This window comes from Phoca vitulina, unplaced genomic scaffold, assembly GCF_004348235.1.
Source record: "Phoca vitulina isolate PV1807 unplaced genomic scaffold, GSC_HSeal_1.0 scaffold152, whole genome shotgun sequence".
Taxonomy (NCBI): domain Eukaryota; kingdom Metazoa; phylum Chordata; class Mammalia; order Carnivora; family Phocidae; genus Phoca; species Phoca vitulina.
Genome location: NW_022589855.1, coordinates 81,408 through 107,447, shown reverse-complemented (window position 1 = coordinate 107,447; position 26,040 = coordinate 81,408). Strand labels below are relative to the sequence as shown.

Below are 26,040 nucleotides of genomic sequence, written 5' to 3'. Positions count from 1 at the left end.
AAGGTGCTGGAAGGCAGAAGTGTAGCTGGCGCCACTTTTTCCACCCCTGTTCCCCAGGGAGCCTGGCCCAGGGTGGGCCTGGGATGGTCAGAGAGGTGGCTGTCTGCCTGTCAGTGGTCATTTCATTGCTTGAACCTCAGCTGAGAAATGAAGAGCTTTTCAGTCTACACCTTGTGTGTCTCTCAGGCCCTAGATAAGCTGCCCTACCTTTTTTTAAGATTTTATTTATTTATTTATTTGAGAGAGAGTGAGCACGAGAGGGGGGAAGGGGCAGAGGGAGAAGGAGAAGCTCCCCGCTGAGCAAGGGGCCTGATGCCATGTGGGGTTCGGTCCTAGGACCCCGAGATCACGACCTGAGCCGAAGGCAGATGCTTAACCGACTGAGCCACCCAGGCGCCCCATAAGCTGCCCTACTTTTTAACAATCCCCAGGAACAGCCTGGGTCTGGAGTTCTTAGTCGTAAAATTATAGAAAGTCAGTGCGAGGCCGCTGCTGTTCCAGATGAGGGGACAGAGGCACAGAGATGGGCAGGCCCGGCCACAGTGGCCTCCCCAGCCCAGTTCTCTGGAGGATTCAGATACATTCACGGACCCCCTCTAGTGTGCTCCGCTCCGCTCACTGTTCAAGTGTGTTCCCGCACTTAATCCCAGCAACAACTTGATGAGGTAGATGTTATTTCCCCTTCTACAGATGGGAGCCCAGAGACTTGCCCAAGGTCACTCGGAGAGTAAGCACGCTGGGATTCAAAGCAGCCTGCCTGATGCCAAAACCCATGCTTTTTCTCCCGGACTGGTCTCCCGGTTTCTCCATTTCAGAAGTCAAGCAGGTCACAGGGAGAGGGGTCCCCTCCACCCCCGTCCCCCACAAAGGACTCCTGGTCTAGACTCTGGATTTCCAGAGTTTGCTTGCGCCTAGCCTGGTTGTGCAGCTGCCCTCCCCTCTCCCTCCCTCCCACCTCACTCATTTCTTCTTCCAGGAGCTCCATTCCCCCCAGCCCAGGTCTGGCCCTCTCTCAACTTGAGCTTTGGAGCTTGGGTTTCAACTCCCATGGGAGAGAAGGAGAAAGCATTATGGACATTCCTAATTCTAAGCCTTGAGTCTATCTCTTAGGATGTCTTTTGTTGCCAAGGAAAATGAAACAGATGTCTGGCAATAACTTCACAGGTTTCCTGCCAAACCAGGGGAGAGCTTGTCTTTGGTTTAGAAGCAGCCAAGAAAGACAAGTCCCAGCCCATATCATTCCCAGGAAACGCGCAAACACACACGGGCTTCTCAAACCTGGGAGGCCTGCACTCCAGTGGCCAGGATTTCAACATCAGCTGTTGAAACATGCTGCCCCCCTTCCTCCATTTGCCTCACGCCTTCCATCCTCCACGGCCCCCTGGGTTCCCCGCCACCCCTCTGCTCCCCATCATCTAGTGACTCCATGGCCTCTTGTCCTCGCAGGCAAGGCCAACTCCCTTGCTGGGCTTGTTTCCCAACATGCCTTAGGTACACTTTTGTGTGTGTGGTAAAACACACATAACGTAAAATTTACCATTTTAGCCATTTTACAGTGTACAATCCAGTGGGTTGGTACATTCACAACGTTGTACGCCCATCACAACTATCTACTTCTGATCATTTCATCACCCCAAAAGAAGAGCCCATAGTCATTAGACGGACAGAAATGGGCACTCCCCATTTCTCCAGCCCCTAGCCCCTGGCAACCACGAATCCACTTTCTGTCTCTACGGATTTTCCCATTCTGGACATTTCATATAAATGGCTTCATACAGCATGTGGCCTCTTGTGTTTGGTTTCTTCTGCTCGGCTTAATGTCTTCAAGGTTCACCCATGTTGGAGCACATATCAGTACTTCATGGCTGACGCGCTCTGGCCGAATAATATTCCACTGTGCAGATCTACCACCTTTTGTTTATTCATCCATCAGCTGATGGACATTTCAGCTGTTTCTATCTGTGAGCGATTTTATGAATGGGGCTACCATGAAAATTCTTTAATTTTTAAAATTTTTATTTATTTTTAAGTAGGCTCTTCCCCCAACATGGAGCTTGAACTCACAACCCTGAGATCAAGAGTCACATGCTCTACCAGCTGAGCCAGCCAGGCGCCCCTCTACCATGAATATTCTTGTGCAAGTTTTGTTTGAACACCTGTTTTCAATTCTTTGGGGCATATACCTTTGAGTGGAATTGCTGGATATTGCAATAATTTTTTGTTGAACTTTTTGGGGAACCAGCATTTTTTTTCCTCGCCAGCTGTACCATTTTACATTCCCACCAGCAGTGTGTGAGGGTTCCAATTTCTCCATAGCCTCACAAACTTGTTATTTTTCCAATCTGTTTAAATTAAAGCCATCCTAGTGAGTGTGAAATGGTATCTCATTGTGGTTCGGATTTGCGTTTTCCTGATGACTATTGGTGTTGAGCATATTTTCATGCGCCATTTGTATATCTTCTTTGGAGAAATGCCTGTCAAAGTCCTCTGGGCATTTTTAAATTATTTATTGTATTGTTGAGTTGTAAGAGCTCATTATGCATTCTGGATTCTAGATCATTATCACATATATGGTTTACACGTACTTTCTCCCATTCTCTGAGTAAATGTTCTACTCTCTTGGTGATGTCCTTTGAAGCACGACCTCCCTTAATTTTGATGACATTAAATTTATTTTTTCTTTTGCTGCTTGTGTTTTTGGGGCATATCCAAGAATCCATTGCCAAATCCAAGGTCATGAAAATCTGCCCTTATGGTTTTTTTCCCAAGGATTTTATAGATTTAGCTTCTATATTAATTTAGGTCTTTGATCCATTTTGAGACAATTTTTGTACATGATGTGAGGTAGGATCCAAGTGCATTCATCTGCATGTAGATATCCTCTCTGGCACCATCTGTTGAAAAGACTATTCTTTCTGCATTCAATGCTCCTGGCACCTTTGTCAAAAATCAATTGACCATAGATATATGGATTTATTTCTGGACTCAGTCCATTCCATTGATCTATATGTCTATCCTTGTACTAGTACTACACTATTTTGCTTAAACTCTGGTATATATTTTTCAATTTTTTAAATTTAAATTCTAGTTAGTTAACATCTGGTGTAATATTGGTTTTAGGAGTAGAATTTAGTGATTCATCACTTACATACAATACCCAGTGCTCATCACAACAAGTGCCCTCCTTAATACCCATCACCCATCTAGCCCATCCCTTGCCCACATCCCTCCAGCAACCTCAGTTTGTTGTCTATAGATAAGAGTTTCGCCTCCTTTTTTATCCCCTTCCCCTATGTTCATATGTTTTGTTTCTTAAATTCCATATATGAATGAGATCATATAATTGTCTTTTTCTGACTTATTTCACTTAGCATAATACACTCTAGCTCCATCCACATCGTTGCAAATGACAAGATTTCATTCTTTTTGATGGCTAAGTAATATTCCATTGTATATATACACCACATCTTCTTTATTCGTTATTAGTTGATGAATATTGGGCTCTTTCCATAATTTGGCTATTGTGGACATTGCTGCTATAAACATCGGGGTGCATGTGCCCCTTTGAATCAGTATTTTTGTATCCTTTGGGTAAATACCTAGTAGTGCAGTTACTGGGTCGTAGGATAGTTCTCTTTTTAACTTTTTGAGGAATCTCCAAATTGTCCTCAGAGTGGTTGTACCAGTTTGCATTCTCGCTACACTATTTTGATAAATGTAGCTTTGTAGCAGTTTTTAAATCAGGAAGTGTGAATCCTCCAATGTTATTCTTCTTTTGCAAAATTGTTTTAGCTATTCAGGGTTCCTTGCAATTTGATACAAATTTTATGTTTATGTCTGGGCCTGCCTGGCCAGAGGATGGCCAAATCACCAGTTCTTGCTGGTCTGACTGGCAGGTGCCCAGAGAGAACTGATGGCCATCCAAGAGACACAGGTGTTAGAGGGCAGGTGGCAGGTGGAGGCTGCTGACTTGGCAGGAAAACTTCTGTTTGTGGGCAGGACCTCTTGCTCCCTTCCCTCTTAGCTGGAGAGAAATCCTGTAAGTGCCCACAGTGATGCCCAGGCCCCTGAAGGCAGGCACCTCTGTGAAGACAATGATTTGAGCCACAGAAAAGGCAAACTTGGAGGGGAGGCCAAAAACAAGCCAGATGAGTCTAGCACCATTATGTGAGGTCATACCCTCATGGGAGCCCTCAGCACCTCTCTGAGACCAGGCCAGAGTCTGTGGGGGATCCTCGGCCAGGATTGGCACCAATAACTCCCAGGAGAATCGGACAAAACCATCATGACGGTGGTATGCCCCTTCAGAAATGATGGGTCAGGTGGACCCAGAGTAAATAAGAATATAGAATTCTGAGAAACATAATTAATAATTTTAAAATTCCATATATTCTACAAGAGGAATATATATTTTAAAATACCCATTGAACATTTATAAAAGTTAGTTAAGTGCTAGGCTGTAAAGAAAGATTTTTAAATTATAGAAAGCAGAAATCATACAGATCCCTATTTCCAGACCATAATGCAATAAGACTAGAAATGAATCACAGATGGATAATAATAATAATAGTGATAAAACCTTGGAAGCAAAAACACAAACACATCAACACTACTAGTATTTAAAATAGCTCCTCACTTTTAAACAGGAAATAAAAACTTCCAATTTAGACTACTAAAAAATTAATGAAAATGAGAGGATTATGAAATCTGTGGGCAGTGACCCAAACTGTGCCAGAGAAAATTCTGTAGCCTTACATATTTTTGAAAGTAACAACAAAAAAGGGAAAGTAAATTAAAAATGTGATTCTAAAAAAAAAGAACTAAAAAAAAAAACCCAAAAAACAAAAAACCCCAAAACAAAACGAAAAGGAGAAATGGATCAAGTTAAAGTGGAAGTTAATGAATTAGATGGAAAAGAAGTAAAATAGATCCTTAAAACCAAAAACCAGTTCTTTGAAAAGATGAACAGAATAAATTTCTGACAAATATACCCAATTAAAAAAAGAGAATAAAGGGACGCCTGGGTGGCTTGGTTGGTTAAGCGTCTGCCTTCGGCTCAGGTCATGATCCCAGGGTCCTGGAATCGAGTCCCGCATCGGGCTCCCCGCTCTCTCTCTGACAAACAAATAAAATCTTAAAAAAAAAAAGAGAGACAATAAAAAAACCTAGAAATTAAAATTGCAGTAAATGAAAATAGCCACCAACATGAAGACAATGTTTAAAGTTATAAAAGAACATGATACGTATTTGACATCTGGACAACTTTCTAGAAAAATCTAAATGATCAAAACTAACTTGAAAAGACTTAAAAAACATGAGCAAATTCATGTTCGTCGAAGAACCGGAATAATTACAATGAGCTAAGCCCCTCCAGAGAGCAGGGCCTTTCAGAGGTGAGTGGCTGATGGGGATGAGGGCCCAGCGTGAGGAGGAGGAGGGGCAGACCTGGGGGCTGGCCGGGGGGCTTCACCAAGTGCTGCGTCATCTTTACAGCACGTCTGTTCTGATCTCCACGTGAGCCTGGGGACCCAGTTCTTGGGTTCAGGCTCGGGGCTCCCTCCTCTCTTCTCTCTAAACTTGGGACCCTTAAGCCTCAGGTCTAAGGGCATCTTCCGCAAGCTGAGCCCAAAGACACCAATGCCAAGAGAAAAATTCCTTCAGGAACAGGCAGGGACACCAGCAGGAGCTGCTTCTCACTTATTAGCAAAAATAACACCTTAGGCTTCCATTCAAGGGAAATGAGGTACCCGTGTGTAAACCTCCTCGAACGTAGCCACGTAGCATGTCTGCGCGTAGCTGAGCACGGGACAAAACGAAACCTTTCTGTCCAATGCCACTGCAGGATAAGACTCTCCTGGGAGACAGAGGCCCAGCCCTGCCCACGCCAGTATCCCTACTTGCTGCAGGGCCTCGTGAGCAGTCTTTGGCTCGCTACCCCTCGAGAGCCACACAACAGGACTTCCTTGATAGCAGCAAGCAAAGGTTCGTGCACTTTCCAACCCAAAAGGAGAGCCGGTGGAGGCCTTCGGCAGGACTGAGACTTCAAAGCCTGCTCCTGGGGTCCTGGTGGACCACTGAGTTTCCTCCCAGGAAGGTTCATTCTCTCTCTCTCTCTCTTTTTCTTTAAGATTTTATTTATTTATTTGAGACAGAGAGAGCACAAGCACAGGGAGGGGCAGAGGGAGAAGCAGACTCCCCCCCTCCGAGCAGGGGCCCCAGGATCATGACCTTAGCCGAAGGCAGATGCCCAACCAATTGAGCCACCCAGGTGCCCCAAGGTTCATTCTCTTGAGGGCCCATGTAGTCCAAGCCCCTGGAGCTTGATGGCCTTTGGGAGAGCCCCTAGCATGTTTTCCTAGTACCGAGGCCCCTCAGCTTCATTCCCTGAGAAGACAGAAGAAGGAAAACCTGGTCATGCTGCCTCATGATTTGCTCCGGGGAGCTCACCCACCTCCGAAAAGCACTGTGCCATCTTGCAATAAATCTCCATCTGCCTGTGCGGGACAACTACAGGGAGGAAAACTAAGATGAATATCATACGGAAGAGAGAGAAGCTTTCAAGCAACCAAGAACCAAGGCCAGTCAGTGCCCGAAGCTTCCGGGCTGACGGGGTTTTGACCCCTCATTTTCCCCTTCATGGGGGGCCTCCAGTTCCTTCCCTCAGGGTTGCCCATCTGCTGGACCAGGAACCCCTACCACCATGAACCAAATGTTCGTGAGCCTCAGCTGGAGCCCAGGGCTCCCTGGAGGCTGTGGGGAGTGTCACTGAAGGTGGGGCCCGGCCTGGGGCAGTAGGGCTGACCCCCTGGAGAGGCAGACAGCTTCTGGGCTTCTGGGCTAATGAGGCTCAACTTGTGGTTCCTCTTTTTAAAAACAGACTTTACATTTTAGAGCAATTTTCAGTTCACAGCAAAATTAAATAGGAAGTACAGAGAGTTCCTACATCCCCCCCGCCGCCCGCACACACAGCCTCTCCCGTTATCACCACCCCCCGCCAGAGCGGTATGTTTGTTGTAAATGATGAACCTGCATAGACCCACCATCTCAACAAAGTCCAGGGTTTACATTAGGGGTCGCTCGTGGTGGTGTACATTCTATGTGTTTGCACAAATGTAGAATGACACGTATCCCTCCTTACAGTATCATACAGCGTAGTCTCACTGCCCTAAACATCCTGCATGCTCCATCTGTTCATCCCTCTTTCCCCTCAGTCCCTGGTCACCACGGATCCTTCTACTGTCTCCATAGTTGTGCTTCTTGCAGAATGTCCTGTTGTTGGGATCATAGGGTGTGGAGCCTTTGTTTAGATTGGTTTCTTTCACATGCATTTCAGGTTCCTCCATGGAAAGAAGGTCTTTTCATACCTCGATGATTCATTTCTTTTTGTGCTGAGTAATATTCCATTGTCTGGATGTATCACTGTTTGTTTATCTATTCACCTACTGAAGGACATCTTGGTTACTTGGATACTTCCAAGGTTTGGAAATCGTGAATAAAGCTGCTATAAACATCGGTGTGCAGGTTTTTGTGTGGATGTAAGTTTTCAACTCCTTTGGGTAAATACCGAGGAGCAGGATTGCTGGATTGAAGGGTTAAGAGTATGTTTAGTTTTGTACTATGGTTCCTTTTTCAACAGCTTTCTGGACATACAATTTACATACAATAAAATTCCCCTATTTTAAGTGTACAATTTAATGAGTTTTGTTTATAGTCATGCTCAAATTTTAGTGTTTGTCACCTCAGAAAGTTTCCTCAGGCACCCTTGTCCAGCCCCAGCCCCTGGCAACCACTGATCTGCTTTCTGTCACTATAGTTTTGCTTTTTCTAGAATTTCATATAAATGGAATCACCCAGTTTGCAGTTTTTGGGGTCTAGCTTCTTTCACTTAGTCTGTGTCTGAGATCCACCATGTCATCATATCTGTTAGCATTTTTCTTTTCTTTGCTGAGCAGTTTTGCACCGTATGGGTGTCCTTGTTGGTTTATCTGTTGACCAGCTCGTGGATATGCGGGTTCCTTCTTTCGGTTGGGTGTGTTCTGAATCCTGGTGCTATGAGCATTTGCATATGTCTTTGTGGGTGTAGCTTCTTTCCAAAGGGGAATGCAGGAACCCCACCCCCAGTCCTGGGAGATGAGGAAGCTGGAGGAGGCTCGAGGCATAAAGAGGAAGGGGCATCACGTCCAGGCCCTCTTCACAGTCTGGGCAGGCCACAAGCAGCCAGGACTGCCAGAAACCTCTCTCCACCCCACTTTCCCGCCCCAGCCCCGCCTGGCCAGAGGCTCTGTACAAAAGGTCAGGGGCCAGGAGAGGGAAACAATGTGTTTATTTCCTCGTCTCCATGGTGCTGGGAAAAGCTGTACTTGTTTTGGGGTGTGGGGTGTGCTGGGACGAGCTCCCTGATGCATGGCCCTGCAGGTGTTACTAGTAATCCCCATCAGAATGATGTCTTCTCCAGAGGCTCATTTCCAGCATGTTCCATCTGCCCTCCCTCTGGTCACCCTCCACTGCCCATCCAGATCTAGGACGCAGGTCACATCCCAGAGCCCCTAGCCACCAGGCCCCTCTGTGGATCTCTGTGGATCCCCTCTGTGGATCCACAGCTGTGGCCCATGACCCTGACCCTACGTGCGGTGGCTGAATAGGCTCTGTTGCCCCGTGTGGCACATGGGCACAGATAAGCCGAGAGGCTGGCAGAGAACACAGCCTCTCACCTCCGGCCATCCTCATACAGCAAGCCCCATCGGCTTCCCCTTTCTCCCCTAAAGGTCTGGCTCTCACTTTCAGAAGAGTGAGAAGGAGCATTTGAACCCTAGACCTGCTTGCAGTGCAACAAACAACTGAGTCACAATGTAGTGGAGTTTCAGTTCTTCACATATAATGTGTACTATGCGTCAGGTCCCGATCAAAGAACTTTACAAATGTTAACTCATTTTCTCCTTACAATGACCCCAATGAAGCAGATTATTATCCCCATTTATAGGTGAGGACACCAAGGCACAGAGAGAGTAGGTAACTGGCCCAGGGCACATAGCTGGCTGGTGGGAGAGCAGAGAGCTGACCCACACTTTCGGCCACTGCGCTCTGCTGCCCATGGGTCGGTTTGCTGGTTTCATTCAGTCGTTAATTTGTAAAACTGTTTTACTGAGGTATAATTTAACGGTATAACTTAATCTAAAATTCACCCATTTTAAATGTGCAGTAGAAGAATTTCAGTAGATTTATAGAATGGTGCAATCATTGCAACAAACCCCCCAAAAGATCCTTTGCGTCCATCTGCAGTCACTGTTCGTTTTGACCTCTAGCCTGACGCAACTGCTAATCTACTTTCCGTCTCTGCAGATTTGCCTCTTGTGGAAATGCCAGGGAAATAGAATCATACGCTCTGTGGTCTTTTTGAGTCGGGCATCTTTCGCTCAGCATGATGGTTTTGAGACCGGTCCGTGTCGTGTAGTCATCGGCACTTCGTTCTTTTTTATTGCTGAGTAATATTCCACAGTGTGGCTAGTCTAAATTTTGCTTATCCATTCGCCAGCTGTGAACATTTGTCTACAACTCTTTGTGAGGACATGCGTTTCCCTCTCTCTTTGGGTATATTCGTAGAAGTAGAATTGCTTTGAAGAAACTGCCAGACTTTCACCGAGGTGCTGAAGCATTTTTTATTCCTGTGCCCGTGGATTTTACAGTCGGCGGGGGCCAGGGTTCCCGTCCCAGGGCCACCCATAAAACCGGATGAGCCTGATGAGAATCCCAGACCAGCAGGCAGTAAAGCAAGGCCCTCGGGCCCCCGGCAGGTCAAGCAGAGCCTCTCTGCTGCTCCTGATGGTCTGAGAAACAGGGAGACACGACGTCAGCTGTTCCGCTGTCATCTAGAAGGATCACCTTCCGGGACCAACAGCACTTGCCGGGGGAAATCAGCAAAGTGGCTATTAAACCAAAAGGAAAATGTGGAGACGTCGAGAGAGATCTCGCCAAGGAAGAAAAGCCACTGGAGAGAGCAGGGGAGGCCCCCTCGGGCGCCTGGTGAGTGGGCCAGTGGCCCTCACGCTCTGGAGGCTGCTTCCCGCCACCAGCTCTGTCACGGCCTTTTCCAGCTTCCTCAGACGCCCAGTGAGAAGAGGATGGGGTGACGGCCGGAGGGCAGCCCTGGCGGCCAGCGGCCTGGGAGAGCCGTCGTGTTTCCACTGAGCCAAGGTTCTGAGCAGGAGGTGCTGTGGCCCCGCCGGGAAAGGCCTCCTCCGCACGGTGCACCCCTCTAGGAAGGGGGACACAGCCCCCCATCAGCCGGGGCCGCTCCGACCACGGCCGACTCGCCACTGTGTGCTACATGTCGCCCCAAAGAGTTGTTTTCTTAGTAAGGTTTGAGGTTTCCCTATTCAGTGAAGAGATGCAACGGTTGACAAAGAGGTTTCGACATTTCGGGTGGCAGCTCCAACGAGAACGCTGACCCTGGCCCGTGGCGGGCGGCCCACAGGGACTCCCCGGCACAGACAGGGTCCTGCTGCCATAGCCACGGAGCCCACAGGGAGGGCACAGGCCGGGATGTGACGGGACGGAATGGGACGCTACCTGCCTCAGCTTACTCCTAACAGCCCATGGCTCAGGACAGGAAGTAACGGAGACCCAATGTGGGCCTGTCATCGCTCGGGGAAGAGAAGGCACGATGGCCCAGGGGGGTCAGGCCACCCCTTGGGCCGCGTGGGGAAGGACCTGGAGCTCCACACGTCACACACTAACCTCTGGTCACAAGTGATGACGGAGGCTGCGTCCGCTATCAGACACTATCGTAAGTATCTCCCAAACCTTATATGGTAAGTTCCAGATGGCAGCCGACGGGCCCTCAGAGATGGTCCTTGCCAGGCCCTGGAGCAGACAGTAGAGGTGCAGAAATCATCACTTCAGCCTGCCGGGAGGTCCCAGGCCCTTAGTAACCATACTGGGTGGAACAGCGTCCTCCCAAAATTCATGTCCACCCGCACCCGTGAATGGGACCTTCTTTGGAAATCGGGGCTTTGCAGGTGTCATTAAGGTAAAATGAGATCATACTGGGTCCTAATCCAATGACTGGTATTCTTATAAGAAGAGGGAATTTGGACACAAACCCAGAGCAAACACAGAAGAGATGGCCACATGAAGATAGTGATGGGAGGGACGCAGCTACAAGCCAAGGAAGTCCAAGGAGTGCCAGCAACACCGGAAGCCGGAAGAGGCAAGGAAGGATTCTCCCTGGAGCCTTAGGAGAGAGTGCAGCTCTGCCAACACCTTGATTTCGGATTTCTGGACTCCAGAACTGGGACAGAACAAATTCCTGTTGCTTCAAGTCACCCAGTTTGTGGCACTTCGTTACAGCAGACGGGAGGCTGGGCTCACGTCACACGCAACACTCTCTGTGCGGGCAGGTGTCGGAGGGGAGGGAAGACGGGGTGAGAGGCTGCACGGGAGGGGGCTGCCTCCTTCAGCTGCGTCTGCTGTTTGGACAGGAGGCCACGGAACAGAACTGAAACTGGGGGTTCGGCACGGCTCATGGCAGATCCAGCTTTAACGGCTCATGGTTCTCCATCTTTGGGACCCCTGTCGTGCCTGGGAAAGGTACCGTACCCCGTGGGTGCTCAGGAGACGTTCATGGCATCTCTCGCTCCCTGTGTCCCCCGAGCCCCGGAGCTGGGCCTCCTGCCTGGTCCTGGCCTCCCTCTGCTTCGCCCTGGATCGATGGCGGGACTGGCCAGTCGGGCTGGAGGGAGCTAACTCAGCTTTACTAAAAAACCAATTTCGAGGCTGCTGCTGGCTGCTGAGTTGGCAGCGACGCGTTGGCACCTCTGAAAGTTGTCAGGAGGGATTCCTGCTTACCCAGGCTACGGGCTCAGCCCATGATCGCCGCTCCAGAGGCTGTGGTTTTATCCTGAGTGTGAGCCATGGAGAACGAGAGCCCAAGGTCAGCCAGGAGCGGGATTAGCATCGGCCCTCCACGTTATGCTCACCACGTCGTTCCATTCACCACATTGTCTGTATTCAGCACCTGGCAATGAGTGCTCAGTGCCCAGGCTGGACGCCGGGCCGAGCTGAGCTTGCCGGCAGCTTCTGACCGCCCACCCAACAGCCGGCCGCTTCCCATCAGCGTTCAGCTCGTCCCGGGCAGGGGTCCCCCTGTGATGCGCAAGTGACCAGCCCACGGAAACTCTTCCAGCACGAATAGGACGTCAGAGTCCTGCTGGCCCCTTTGCGAGAGCCCAGGGGAGTCTCTTCACGTGGCACTGTGGGCTGTGGGGTAAGAGGATGTCACACAGCCCAGCTGCACTGAAACCTAGATCCTTCCATGCCCTGAGCCCGATGGCTGGTTTCTCCAAGGGTCCTTCAGTCAACGATCCCCACCGGGGAGGCCTCAGGGTGCTGACGGGGAATGGTTTGGAGTGATCAGGGTTTGCACTGAATAGTACCCTCCAAAACTTGACACTGAAAGGTCAGCCACTCAAAAAGGCTCTGGGTGTTGGCCAGGCCTGCTCTGGGCAGCCATCAACCCACACAAAGCCCCAGCAGACCGCGAGGTGCCTGCTGCCCAGTCGGGGCCAGCATCCGGGCCCTTCTCTCTTCCCCAGGATACGCTCAGCCGGACGGCCGGGGAGCTGGACGGCTGAGCAGGATTTCCCACACCAGGCCTCCCTGGAGATCCCAGGGGTGGAGGCAAACCAAAGCCTAACGCTGGGTGTTTAATCTCCACACAGAGCGTATCAACACGGTGCCAAGGGGGCAGTGAGGCACTGAGGCCAGAGGGCCCTGAAAAGCGGCGGGACTTTTGCTCTCTTGTCTGTATCCAGTGTGAGGACTCGAGCTCTGGGGCAGCCGCCAGAGCACGTGGAGGAGAAGGAATGTTCCAGACAGCTGCACGGACATGAACACGGGGCACCAGAGCTCAGAAGGGTGGGCGCTCCCCAGAGAGCCCCACTGCACAGCCTGGCAAGGCCAGGAGCTAGGAGGGGGACTTTCCAGCAGAACTGGAGCTCCTGGCTTCCTGAGAGGAACGATGCCGGGAGGGAAGGGGACTCCGGCCACAGATGGCGCATCCTGCCCATGGAGCTCCCAGCAGCTTCCAAAGGCCACTGTCCCCCAGTTCCACCTCTCTGTTTTCTTTGTCTGGCGAGCTCTCAGCTACAGGCTCTTGGCTGTGGGGTCCTTCTCAGAAGAGCCCAACTGTTTGTCCTTGGGAGCCAAGACCCCAATTCAAGCTTGGCTACAAGAGCCAAAGCCAAGTGGTGGGAGGAGGCCAGTGTTGGCCCACAGCCTGCCCCGGCTCAGGGCCTCGCTGGCTCCTGGGGACTAGTTCTAGGTCTCCAGTGGCTGTCAGTCCGCACAGCCATCTGCCCAGGACCTCTGGGGTCCTGGCACAAAGCAGCATCTCAGACTTTGAGCTCCAGCAGGGGTGAGGAGGCCAGGACAGGTGTGTGCATGGAGGGGTGGGTTTACTTGATGTCGGGGCTTAAAGAGCCGAAGACCAGTCCAAGCCTAGGTCAGTCCCCACTATGAGGAGACGGTAAGCCTGGAGAAGGGAAGGGTCCTCTTTCCAAGCATCCGGGCTGGCCAGTTACTGACCCAATGATTCCTTTGGGGCCTGGGCCTCTGGCCCCTCTGCCTCAGTTTACACAGTGGAATCCTCCCTCTAGCCTCAACTCACCCTACCGAGCAGCAGCCTGGGGGCCTGGGTAGAGCCGTGGCAGACCCCAGGGTCCTTCCTGGGCAGCTCCCCTTGCCGAGCCCACTGTTAACAAGATAATCCCCCGCCCTCCCCAACATTCCCCATTAGCCCAGGCACAGAAAAAAACCACCATTAACAAATGCTGGAATGAGTCACTGACATGAACTTTATTGGATCACTGGGTGTCATGGGTTCACCAGATCACAGACCCGCGGTGGAGAACCAGCCACAGTTCGAGCATCACTATCCGGGGACGTGCACATCCTCACTTAAGTGTCTAGGAAGCACCAGGCCCCCAGGGAGGAGGCCAGTCTGAGTGGATGAACCCACACTGGAATGACCCCTTCCGGGCACCTGGCAGCTGAGCCCCCTGCTCCGATGTCACAGTTGCTGAGCGGTGGTGGCAGAACAGAGAGGCAGCCCTCCCCTCAGCACTCGCTCCTTTCCAGGCCTTGCGGGGTGGGGGCGCCAAGGCCCGGCGCTGAAAGGGGAAGTGGAGTGGCAGGTGCAAGGAGCCCTGGAGCCTGTGCAGGGCCCCAGGGAGAGAGGCCTTGGAGCCCGGGTAAGGCAGAGAAGGCGTGCGGCTCTCAGACCTCACGACTGCCTACTTCCCGTCCCTCTGGCCCAGGCTGGGGGAGGGCAGCCTCCTCAGACTGGACAGCTGCTGAGGGTCCCGGGTTGCAAGAGACGCAGGACAGAGCAGAGGGGGTGCTCCCACGCCCTACGGGTCTGGGCACGGGGCAGGAGCAGGGTACTAGAGACTGATGGTGGCCAACAACCAGCTTGCTTGGGGGCCTCCCTCAGGGCTTGCTGTTGCCCCCGATCAGGAAAGCATCTGGGGTCCTACTTCCAAACCCCCTTCCAGGGTCCTTTCAAGCAGGAGAAGCCGAGGGACAACAGGGGTTGCGTTTCACTAAAAACCGTGTTTCATTAAAAACTAGTTCGGAACATGAAGAATATATTTAAAAAGATATTCTTTGCTCTATTAAACATCGTTCACTGAGAATTTCCTGAGCACTGCGCCATGCCCCGACCCGGGTGCCAGGGCATGGGGGTTCCAAGGGAAGTCTAAGGCACTGGCCCTGCTCTGGCACAGGGCTCCTTCTCCCTGGAGACACGGTCCCCACTGCTGAGAGGCCGGTGAGCACGTCCAGATCTGGGGGACAGGGAAGGCCTGGCAGCACCCACCTCTGGACAAAGTGCTCCAAGCAGTAGCCAGGAGCATCCACCTAGGCCCCCCGTGAGTAGGCCTAGCTGCAGGCCCAGGCAGTGTTCTGACCACGCTGCTCAGAGCTGCAAGGGTGGACACTGGCCATACGGCCAGAGGCCCCCGGAGGCCATGGTCTGGCCAGGTATTCCCTGGGAAAGGAGGGAGGACGACCAGGCGCTTGTCAGGCCGTCCACACCCGAGAGAGGCAGGGCTGGGCCTCGTGTCTCCCTCAAGATGGGCACATGGGAAGGTAGCTTGCTTAGCACCTGAGGACCAGAGGCAGCTCAGGGACACTCCACCCGACCAGGCTCTCCCAGGTACCCACTCAGCATCCGTCCCCCGGAGACCCTCTCGGATCCTGCAGGCCCCCAGGAGCCACACTGCCCAGGGACTCCAGCCCCCACTCCCAGGCTGGGCGCACCCTCCCTACTATGCAGTAGGCACGAATGGACACAAAGTTTCCCTGCCCTGAGTAGGACATCCCAGGGTCCCTGCAGTCTCAACTTCATCCTGGGGGCTGAGCTCCTGGGTAGCAAGGCACCCCACATGCTCTCCCCTCCACATCCATGTGGCTGAGACAATTCGGGCTCCAATTCCTATGGTGACCTCTCTCTCTGTGCCCTGCAGGGTTCTACGACCCCACAGGCAAACAAGACAAGACAAAAACCCAAGGCAGTACAGGGGTCCTATGACCTGGGCGTCCACCCCCCTCCCCTGGGAACAGAGGTCCTGGCCCTGGGCACAGTGCCCACCTCACCACATCGCTCCACGGAGAGGCTCTGCCGGCCCAGGGCCAGTCCGGGGGGTGGGGGCGTCAGAAGAGGCTGGGGTCGGCCCGGCCGGGCGCATCGTGGTCCCGGATATACTGTAAGATGTCCATCTCATCCATGGCTTGAATCTGTTGCTGCTTCCGCTGCCCCGCCACGGCCTCCGACAGGCCCACTCGGGGGGGGACAGCTGGCTTTCTGGGAAGCGCCGGCCTAGCGGCCACTGGTACTTTACACTCAGGCTGGGGCTTGGGGGTGGGCTCAGCCCCCAGGTTCAGAAGCTGGTCCAAGTCCTCTTCAACTCTAGGGAACCAGAGGGGAAGCTCTGAATATGACCCCCCGCAAAGGGAGCAAGGCCCCGAAGCAACGGCACCCCACTCTGGGGAGCGCGACAGGCCGCACCCCAACCTCTCCTTTCTGCCAACCTGCCCCCAGGGAGGAACCGGGGGACAGGCTTCGCCCGCCCCACAGCCCCACAGCACAGGGGGAGCAGAGCCGGCCCCTCGGCAGCCTCTGGAGGGCTCTGCTTTTCACGTGGTCCCCCTCTAGACGATGGCCCTTTAGGGGACTTGTCCTTCAACCTCTCAAGAAGTAGGAGTAACAGCTGCTGGATGCAGAGCTCCCGCTCCGTGCCAAGCAGCCCAGACACAGTATCTTGTTTTATCCCCAAACCCTTTGGGGTACAGCTGCTGTCCACCCTGCAGACGCGCAGGCTCAAGCCCCAGGCCGAGCTGCCCGCGAGATGACCGCGTGTGATGCTGCCTGAGTCAGGACCAGGGCGTCTGACTTCAGAAGCTGAGCCCTCATCTGGACCAAGTTCAGCCCGAGAAAGACTAAATGAAGGGATCTGACCATGGTGGGGTGGGGCTGCCCATCCACGGTGCCCACTGTGGGCCACCCGGGTGCTAGACAGAGCCCGCTGAGAGCGGAGCCATGGTCCCGGACCTGAGAGCCCACCGTGCGGTGGGACTAGAGCCCGCAGCAGGGGGACGGTCACACAGGACCCGCCCCAGGTACCGGACGGCGGTTGAGCAAAGCAGACCACAGCCCAGCTCTGCCCTCTTTGCCTGAGGAGCACCTCCTGCCAGTTTCTGGTGGAAGACTCCATTTGGTCTGGAACCAGGAGACAGAAGGAGACCCAGGGTTGGGGGCAGGGGGGAGTCTGGTAACACTATCCTAGGGGCTTTCACAGAGTCACACGGAAAATTCCCTTTGAAATCCTACGGCCAATTTTTGAATTCTTAAAAGAGGATTCCCGGCCCTTTACATGCTTCCTAAACCAGCGACCAGCAGAGACATCCGGACAGGTGCTGCCCACACCTGGGCAAGGTGTCTAAGGGCATCTCAGTAGGCCGCATGGGGACAGGGGAGGAGGGTTCAGGTGCTGGAGGCGGAAGACCCCGGTGTCCCCAGCCGCGAGACAGGAACGGCGGCATCACCCAGCAAGGGCTGCAGAGCCGCGTGGGCCCGAAGCACAGCACCGAGCCCAGAGCGCAGTTCCGTTTCTCTCCCACTACGCCTTCACCAGCGGCCTTGGGTCTGCTTTATCACGCTCCTTCCCTGGTCCTCAGTCTCCCCATCTGTCATCGGAATCCAGCTCAGACATGGGCCGGCCTAGGAAGAGGCCTGTTTGAGCATGGCGTGCCCAGCACCACCCTGCCTGCCAAGTACCAGCTGCCAGAGGAGCTCCGGGTCACCACCTGCAGCGGGGCAAAGACCCCAAAAGCAGAAGTCAGAGCCTCTGCGGACGGCAGAGATGTCCTTCCAGCCCAGACCGAGAGGGCCCGGCCCAAGCCAGGCCTCCGAAGAGAGGGAGCTGTCTTGGGCTTGCAGCAGTCCCAAGTGTGACCCAGCACGGGCTGCTCCTGACCACCCCCCCAGGCAGCAGCTCTTCCCTGAGCTCCCCACGGCAGCTGCTGGCTCCTCCCGCATCCTCCACCAGAGCTGGAGCCCAGGGAAAGCTTGGGGGGACCGAACTATCTGCACGCAGGGGCCCACAGGGAAACAGACCAGCAGCTAACAGCTCATGTCAGCGTCCAGGATTTATACAGCTGGGGCAAACACTGCTGGGAACTCACCAGAAGCTGCTGAGGTGGTGGTGGGGGGCAGTCACACTCGGGGTGTAGGTGGCGGCGGGGCACCCCTTTCCACGTGCTCTATTTCTACCCAGGCGCCCTGAGTCACGGCTGGAATTGGGTCCCACTAACGCAAGGTCCGGCTCCCACAGAGAGGCTGCGGGGAGCTCCAAAGACCCCAGTCCCACTCCCCCTCCCCAGGTCCCTGCAGGGGACAGGCCACCCACTGGCCTGGCTGCTCAGCAAGAGGGAACTGAGGCTTGTCAGACTCCAGCACCTGCCGGGCACAGCGCTCCGGGGGCTTCAGGCTCGCTGCTGGCCACGATGGCATGAACAGACGGGTGACAGCATCAGTGAATGAATGAGCGTCAGGAAGCTTTTTTATCATAAGGAACCCCGATCGCTGCCCGGATAGTCACAGAGCCAGCACAAAGGCGAATAAAACCCGGCTCCTGCTCTCCGAACGCGAATTCTTTATCACCAGCTGTGTGGCAGAGTGAAGGCAGGGCCACGGACACCTGTTCTCCAGTGACCCCCAGACGGCTCTGGGACCACGCCAAAGGGAGAGGGTCCCCGAGACCAACAGGAACGTGCAGTACCCCACGCTGCTTCCCACTCATGCCCTCAGAGTCCTGCTGAACACTGGTATTGCCCCAGCCATCCGGCCACAGAACCCCCTTGAAGGGAACACCCGAGTTCTGCAGAACGCGGGGCGGGAGGCGCTGGCGTCACAGACTCAGGAGGAACTGTGCCAGTGAAGTCCCCGGGGAACGGCCTCCCTGGGACGCACTGAGTCCTGGAGATGGCGGAGCCTCCCCGGGCAGGGCGCACTCAGAGGGGCCCTGCCGCCCTCCTCACGGCTGAGTCTGCTTCCCCCTGCCTCAGTCTCTCCTCTAAGACAGCACCACCCCAGCTTCTCCCAGCCTGCCGGGGCGGTCGGGGCCGAGGACACAGATGACAGCGAAGAGACGCCAGGGACCACGGGGAGATGTAAAGACGAGACAGCGTTCGCTGTGACCCGGGCATTGACAGGGCTGCGTAATAGCCGAGGCTGCTAACGAGGGCGCAGGTGACAGCCTCTCGGCACCACGTAACCGTTCCTGGAAAGACACAGCTCGGCCTCCCGTACACCGCTGAGCAAGGCCACGTTCTGGGGGCACGGATGACGCAACGGAGACGCACAGTACCAAGCACGCGGAGAACGCAGCCGGCACACGCCGAAGCCCAGGGAGCGCTGCCAGCCCGGGGCGGGAGGCAGATCTCCCAGCCTCCTCTCCTCTAAGTGCTTCGAGAGTCCTGGAAGGAGCGGGGAGGACAGGACACAGGCCGGTGTCCTGTCCTCCAATCGGGGGAGCCGTGGCCTCGGCCCAGTTACCTCTCCCACACTCTGTTCTCTAAAACAGAGATCGAGCCCAGGTGGGGGCCGTCGTGAGGATGAAATCGGGCCGCATGTGGAGTCCAGCACACAGACCACGGCAAGCGCTCTGAATGGGCGCCGGCACTTGTCCACCCACCTCCGCGGAACAGACCACGCCTCACCCTCCCCTCTCCAGCCCGCGCTGGGACGCTGCCGGGACTGGCCGCGGTCCGGCACATCTGCACTTTGCTCCCCCCGGCAGGGCTGTGTGCTACCAAGAACCCATCGTAGTTGTTCCCAAACCCACTTATGCCAATTATACTTGCTCTTGCAATTATATAATTTAATTATTCTTCACATAAACTATAAAAATGTGAACGTGGAAAGGAAAAGACTTGTATTCATGAAGTTCTTTCTGGAACCTGCAGGGCTGCGCGGGGCTGCGGCCCACCCCCACCCCAGCCCAGCCCCCCCCACTGCCTCCTGGTCAGCGCCCACCCACAGGCTCCTGCCTCGGAGGGGCCAAGATGGCCTCCCTTCGAGGCCGAAGCTGGGAGATGCTCCCACACAGGGACAGGTCCCTGGCTCTGTCTAGGCTACTCTCAGGGCTGGCGGAGAAGCACCGAAAGGGACAGGTGGTACCTGAACAGCTCCGCGTGGGACACGGGCCCTCCACTCTCACCGGCGGCAGGCAGCAGTAAGGGGTCACCCAGAGGGACTGCACCGCCGAGGTCAGGATCTTCAAACAACTTCAGGGCTGTGGAGAAGGGAGGAGCAGAATGGTCAGAGGACGTCCTGGCCCGTCCTCAGCTGCCAAGCGGGTACAGGTGGAGATAGCCTCGCCCAGCCTCCTGGCCCAGCCTGGAGACAGTGGGCAAGGGACACGGCTGAGCACAGAGAACCCGAGGAAGAGGCCCAGGTGGGGAAAGAGGGCAAGGGACAGCACTCAAAGGCGACGCTGAAATTGTCAGGACATGTCCTCAGAGCCGTGAGGCCAGGACTGTGTCTGTCTCATCAGTGTGTTCTCAGGCTCAGCACAGAGTCTGGCCCTCAGTGGGTGGTCACCAAGTGCTGGCTGGATTAATGGGCGACAGCATTTGTCCATCCTGAATGAGGACCCAGGTGGGGTGACAAAAGGTCAGACCCAGGGACAAGTATAGAAGTCCCAAGGCTGCTCGGCTTTCCCCTTTCCGACTCTGCACAGGACCCTCCAGTGGGGTTTATTCAGGTCACACAAAATCTCTCATTAGAATCCAAATCGTACAGAGCCCCAGCACACCTGGGTGGTTGCATCTCCTTCCCAGACGGTGCCCACATCTGGCCACTGGAATGACAAAGATGCCACCTCCTCTTCCATGGGAGGATCAGAATAAACATACAGCCCTGGAATGTTCCAGGCTATGGGGACACAAAGTGCAAGACTAGATTTCTCCAGCAGAAAATCTCCATAAGCTGAGTGTGTACCACGTGGAAACAGAACAAGGAGAAGATTTCCACTGTGCTCACATGTGCAGGTCCAAAACCACTTACAAAAGGCTGGTTGGGTCACTGAGCGGACACCCAGAGTGAAGGAAACGCCTGGAGGCTCTACTTACGGTCCTGGAGGGGCACGTCCTCTGCGGGGCGCTGGGGGGAGAGCTTCGTGCTTGGGCCGAAGAGCCCCTCATCAGGGTCCACCTCCTCATCAAAAATGGTGAGTCGGGGTGAGGGTTTAGGCTTCACAGCCACTTCGGGGCGTTTCTTGGACTTCTTAGAGCTACGGAATCACAGACACAGCTCAAGGTTAGCACTTTTCATGAGAGCCCGGCCGGCCGGCGCAGGTGGCCTGGTCAGAGCCACGCAGGCGAGGTGAGCCTGAGCTTGTGTGAAGAAGGAACTTCCAGGTGCCCTGAGGTATGAGGCCCTGCTACCAGAAGCAGCTGAGCCCTGTGCCCCGTCAGGGTGTGCGGGAGGAGCAGGGGAATGTCTGAACGAACAAGATGGCTGCCGGACAGCTCCCCGCCCGGAAGGGCCAGCCAGGACTCAGGCCTGCCTGCATGAGCACCGGGCAGAGAAGCTGCTCTCCTTCTGGACACTGTGGGGGCCAATGGCCCCTAGTGCCCCCAGGGCCAGGCTCAGTCACTTCAGAGCCACTCGGAAAGGGGGGCGGATGTAGTCTGAGGCTGGGAACAGGTGGTACCCAGGGACCAGCAGAAAGCAGCCTCGAGAAGTGAAACCTCCGTCACTCCAGCAAACACTTCAGTCCCACTGAGCGAACCCCACCTCCTTCAGGAAACCTCTCTGGCTACTCAGAGCCCCACTGGCTCTGTCACCCCCACCAAGGTCCCTTGATGTCTCATTCATCCACTGGCCAAGGTCCTGCCTTGGACCAGATGGTGCTTTGGGAAACTGGGAGAGGGCACGACGGAAGCTTCTGGGCTATGGGACTGCTTCCTTTCCTGCCCCGGGTGGTGGTGACACAGAGCGCATGGAAGCCTTTACGGACTCGAACCCTGCAGGTCTGCATACATAAATCACATTGCAAATAAATAAACAAACTTGGTTTTACTTTAACACGGCGATCCAATCCCTGCTGTGGATGCCAAAATTAGCCATTGTAAGGTTCCCGCAAATAGTGAAAATACGCTTTTTACTGGAAACAGGATTTCTGGTGTGCCTGTCTGTCTGGCGGGCAGATCCGCTGGACAGAGGTCACCGTCTGAGCGCCTGTTGGCAACACAATGCGGGAAAGTGCACGCAGAAGCCCTGCCCTCCTTGATGGCACCGACCAACCAGCGGCAGATGGACAGAACGGCAGGCGGCCCTGGGCGCTGGAGGGCAGGGTGCTCAGAGGCGACCATTCCCACGTCTGGCTGCAGACTTGCGGTAGAATCTCAGGCTCAGCTGAGATGGGAGAAGCTACGGGAGCTGGAAATGCACCTGCTGCAGGGTCACACCTCCAGGACGGAGCACACCTATGCACTCAGGGCCGAGGCCCCGCTCACGGTCCTGTGCTCTTGTCCCCTTGAATTGTCCCCATAGCAGGGAGGAGATCCAGGATGGGGTGAGGACAACAGGCTCGGGCCTACACATTTCGAGGACGAGATGGAGAGCAGAGGCTCAGTGGCAAGGTTGTGCCTGGAAGTCCCAAGCGCCCCTGTCCCTGCCTCCTCCATCATGGGCACAAGCCAGACAGGCTCAGGTCACAGACCCCTAGGGACACACCTCTGCTTTGGTGCCACCCCCCAGGCCCTGCTTGTGGTGCTGGGCAAGGTGGAAGGAGCCAGGCCTTTTCCCTCCTCACAGCGAGTGCTTTCCAGAAACTTCAGCCATGCCACCTCACACACCCTGAAGGGCCAAGGTAGCCTGCTCCGACAGGGACACCTGCTTTTAGTTTCACAGATCAGGCCGAGCCAGTTCACCTTCATGACCCCTGGGAAGTGGGTACCAATGACAGGCCATGCCCCTCGAGGCAGGCCAGCCAGAGACGGCCCTAGCCGAGAGCTACGAGGTCAGAACCCCAGGGCCGGCCCAGGAAGCTGTGTTGGACTCTCCGAGGCATCTGGAGCCACTGGCCCAGCCCGGGGCCTGTGGGTTCTGCCCCACTGCTGCCCTCAGTCACCCAACAGCCAGCCCTCACCTGGCGCCCCGGAGCAGGGGGGCCAGAGACTTCCCACGGACCAGAAATCAGAGGAACCACGGAAAGGAGGAAACTGTCTGGAGAACAAAGGAAGTGAGAGAACAAACATGATGAATTCTGTCTGGAGAAGCTTCAGAGATCTCAGTGATTTCCCTTCTTACACCTACTTCTGGGTCTGAGGACACAGGTTAGGCCGGACTTTCCTGCTATGTGAATTTTCCTCTCAAATTGGATGCATGATCTTGTTTTTCTCCCCAGAGACATTTCTGATCTTTCACTGTCTTGAACTGACATAAAGCGAATCTATGGCTCGTGGGGCCGTTCAGTCGGGCACCATCTACTCTACCCCATCCACCCAGGCTGTCCTCCGTCCCCAACTCTCCCTGACCGTCTCCAGGGGACACAAAGAACAGGCAGGAAATATGGAGCACTGACAGCTCAAAGCTCCAGGGTCCTGCTCTGGTCGGCCCCCGATCTTTAGTCTCTGGGACGCAAGAGCGTGCCTGGTCCAGAGCAGACGCTCAATAGATACTGGATGAAAGAAGGATGGAGGGATGGAAGGAAGGAAGGAAGGAGGGGAAAAAGGGAAGGACAGACAAATGAACAGATAGATGGACACAGGTGATAGTACATCTCTTGTCCAGACTGATCTCCACCTGCTCCTCCAGGAAGAGTGGAAAGGGCATGAAGACGGGGGGTTCCCAGCACTAGTCGGAGACAGAGACGGTACCTGGAAGGCTTCGCTCCTCCGAAGCTGGTCTCCTCACCCGCCCTCAGCCACTCTGTACGCAGCAGGTGCGTTCAGTCCGAACGCCCTCTGTGACCCAGCACTCACGAAGCACCTCCGGGCTCAGCAGTGTCCCCAGACGCTCACAGCTGAGACTCACAGCATTGTCCCGGAATACAGAAGCCCATAAACCCGTCATGATCACACTGGGCAACAGTTCCGGAATACGCGGAGCACAGGGGAAGGATCCAACCCAGCCCTAGGGCTTCCTGGAGGAGGCAAAGTGAAATAGACATGGACTCAGGCAGAGGAAGTGAGCCCCTCATCTGTGGGGGTCTGCCAGGGGCATGGCTCGGGCATGATCAGGAACTGGGTCCCCAGGGCAGCTTGGCTCATGGTCCATGGAGAAATGAAGGCCTGGCCTGGGGGAGCACTGCAGTGTGACGGGGAGATGGAGTCAGGGGGAACGTCAGAAGGCAAAAGAGCTCCTAGAACATTTGGACTGTGAAGTGATCAGTGAGCAGAAGGGGTGTGTCTAGAACGATGCCAGACTTCTGGCCTCAGGGAGAGGTCAGGCGTGTCCTGGGTAAGGTGTCTCCAAGCCCAGTTTCTTCCCCTCATTCACAGACTGCATGAACGTGGACTCAGGCTGCATACACGGGCTGCGGCCCTGCCCGCCCCCACCAGCCCCGTCCCTGCTCTGCTCCTGCCCACTGTCTGTGGGTTGCGCCGCCCAACTCTGCCGTGCCCATCTGCCACCCGCCGCTGCACCACGATAAAGGATGCTTCTCTTCTCCCTTCAGCGAAGGGCGGGCCAACAGGATTAGACTCTTGTCACCAGGGCTAGGGCAACGGGGCACGGAACAGAGAAGTGAGCGGTGGACAGACCTCCTGGTGAGCAGGAAGGAGGTCACCTGAACTTGGGCAGGCTCCGGCCCGGCACAGGTGGCATGGGGGGAGGGGGTGGGAGCAGGCGTGTGGAAGCAAGTCCCTGTAGCATGCAGGTCCAGCTCTCCTGCTTTGTGTGCCTGATGGCAGACAGCGGTCCAGGGTGGGCCACATCGTGCGGGCGGAGCAAACTGGAGGGTGGCGGCCTGGCGAGGCCGACAGCTCCGACAGTCCAAGGAGCAGCCCTGCTCACGGGGCTCAGGGAGTTGTGGCGACAGTGACGGACAAACGACGGCAGCCTCCCCTCCGGCCACCCAGGGGGTCTGTGTCCGTGTTCCCGGATGTACCTGCCCCCCTGGCCGACCACCGAGGGGCACCAGCTGCCCAGGACCTGCGTCACTTGAGTTGCGGGAGCATCTCCTGGACGAAACAGAAGGCGCTGGATCCTTCTGAAGCCAAGACTCACATACAGCACGACTTACCTTCCAAGCCAGGGTGATGTTTAACCAAATACAGAAGTCAACCTCCTTTCCAATCATACAATGTTCCTGCTTTCCAATAAAGTATTTTTCATTTTAAAATTTTAAATTCAGTTTTTCACTGAGGGAAAATCTTCAGAGTGCCCATAAATGAGCTTTTGTGAAATGTATTCCAGGACAATGCTATTTGTAGCAGCACCAGGCCTCGGGGCCTCCACAATGACCCGGTCATCAGCGTGGTGCGGCTCATGGAGGACAGGCAGCCGCCCCAGGAGCTGGGCCAGCCTCCCTGGACAGGAGCTTCGGGGAAGCGCTGAACGGGGGCTGAGCAGAGTCCGGAAAGCGGCGCTCCAGGCAGAGACCGGCCCGGCACAAAGGCCAAGGTGGGAAGCGCCAAGTGGCCAAGAGCCAGGCAGCAGGCACACGGGGGAGGAGAGTCTGAGGGGAAGTCAGGGCACAGCCCAAAGGGCCTGGGGAAGAGTCTGGCCTTTCTGTTCCGGGTAAGCAGCCCTGGAGGGGGAATGCCAGGGAATCCACATATGACCTCAGGCCAGTCATTCACTTCTCTGGGTCTGTTCCCTTAGCTCTTGCATGGGAGTAAGGAATGCTCTGGAAGCTGGAGCCCGCATGCAGACTGGCACAGGGCACAGTGGGAGCCTGATGCTGACAAGGTTCACATCATGTTTCCGCCCCTCGACTTTATTCTGGGCCTTAAATAAATAAACAAGGCCTGCCTGGTAAACACCCATCATTTGCTGTAGCCCCAGGGTCACACTCAAGGATCTTTCTCAACAGCCGGAGCCTGATTCCCCAGGCCACTGAGCCTCACCCGAGGGCTCACTGACCAGGCCCTCACGATGCCCCTGCCCTCTCAGCTTGTGCGTGCTGACGTGTCTTCTCTGCACGGGGCCAAACCCTGCCCCTCACCTAGCACGCACCTGCACCACCACTGAACCAGGCTGGTCTGGGTGCAGGCAGTCTGCCCCCCACTGCTGGAAAGCAAGGACCCAGCTCTGGCCGCACCCGAAGTGCCCCGAGAGACCGAGTATACAAATGGGCAGAGCAGAGGTCAGACAGACCTGTGTCCCACACCCTGCGGCAACCAGCCCAGGAAATCAAACCACAGCTCTGCGGCTAGGGCCCGCCATGGCCAGGGCGTGATCGATAACTGCCAGCTACCCTAATCTTTACCCCGGTTTCCCTCTTCATAGGACCAGCCAGAGCAGGCCAAATA

At 54.9% G+C, this 26,040-nt stretch overlaps 1 protein-coding gene across 2 annotated transcripts in view; it reads right to left on the bottom strand.

Annotated features, from left to right (window-relative positions):
- LOC116628959 (HCLS1-binding protein 3-like) overlaps positions 1-26,040 on the bottom strand; it is a 66,892-nt gene that overhangs the window by 23,270 nt on the left and 17,582 nt on the right. Inside the window, exons 5-7 of one of the 2 annotated variants that reach the window (XM_032399269.1) lie at positions 20,689-20,849; positions 19,736-19,850; positions 13,736-15,964 (exon numbers count right to left, since the gene is read on the bottom strand). In XM_032399269.1, coding sequence (XP_032255160.1) covers positions 15,709-15,964; positions 19,736-19,850; positions 20,689-20,849 — 532 coding nt within the window. In that variant the 3' untranslated portion in view covers positions 13,736-15,708. Of the gene's footprint in view, positions 1-13,735; positions 15,965-19,735; positions 19,851-20,688; positions 20,850-26,040 lie in introns of those variants that run through there. The other variant, XM_032399270.1, reaches the window with a different exon arrangement.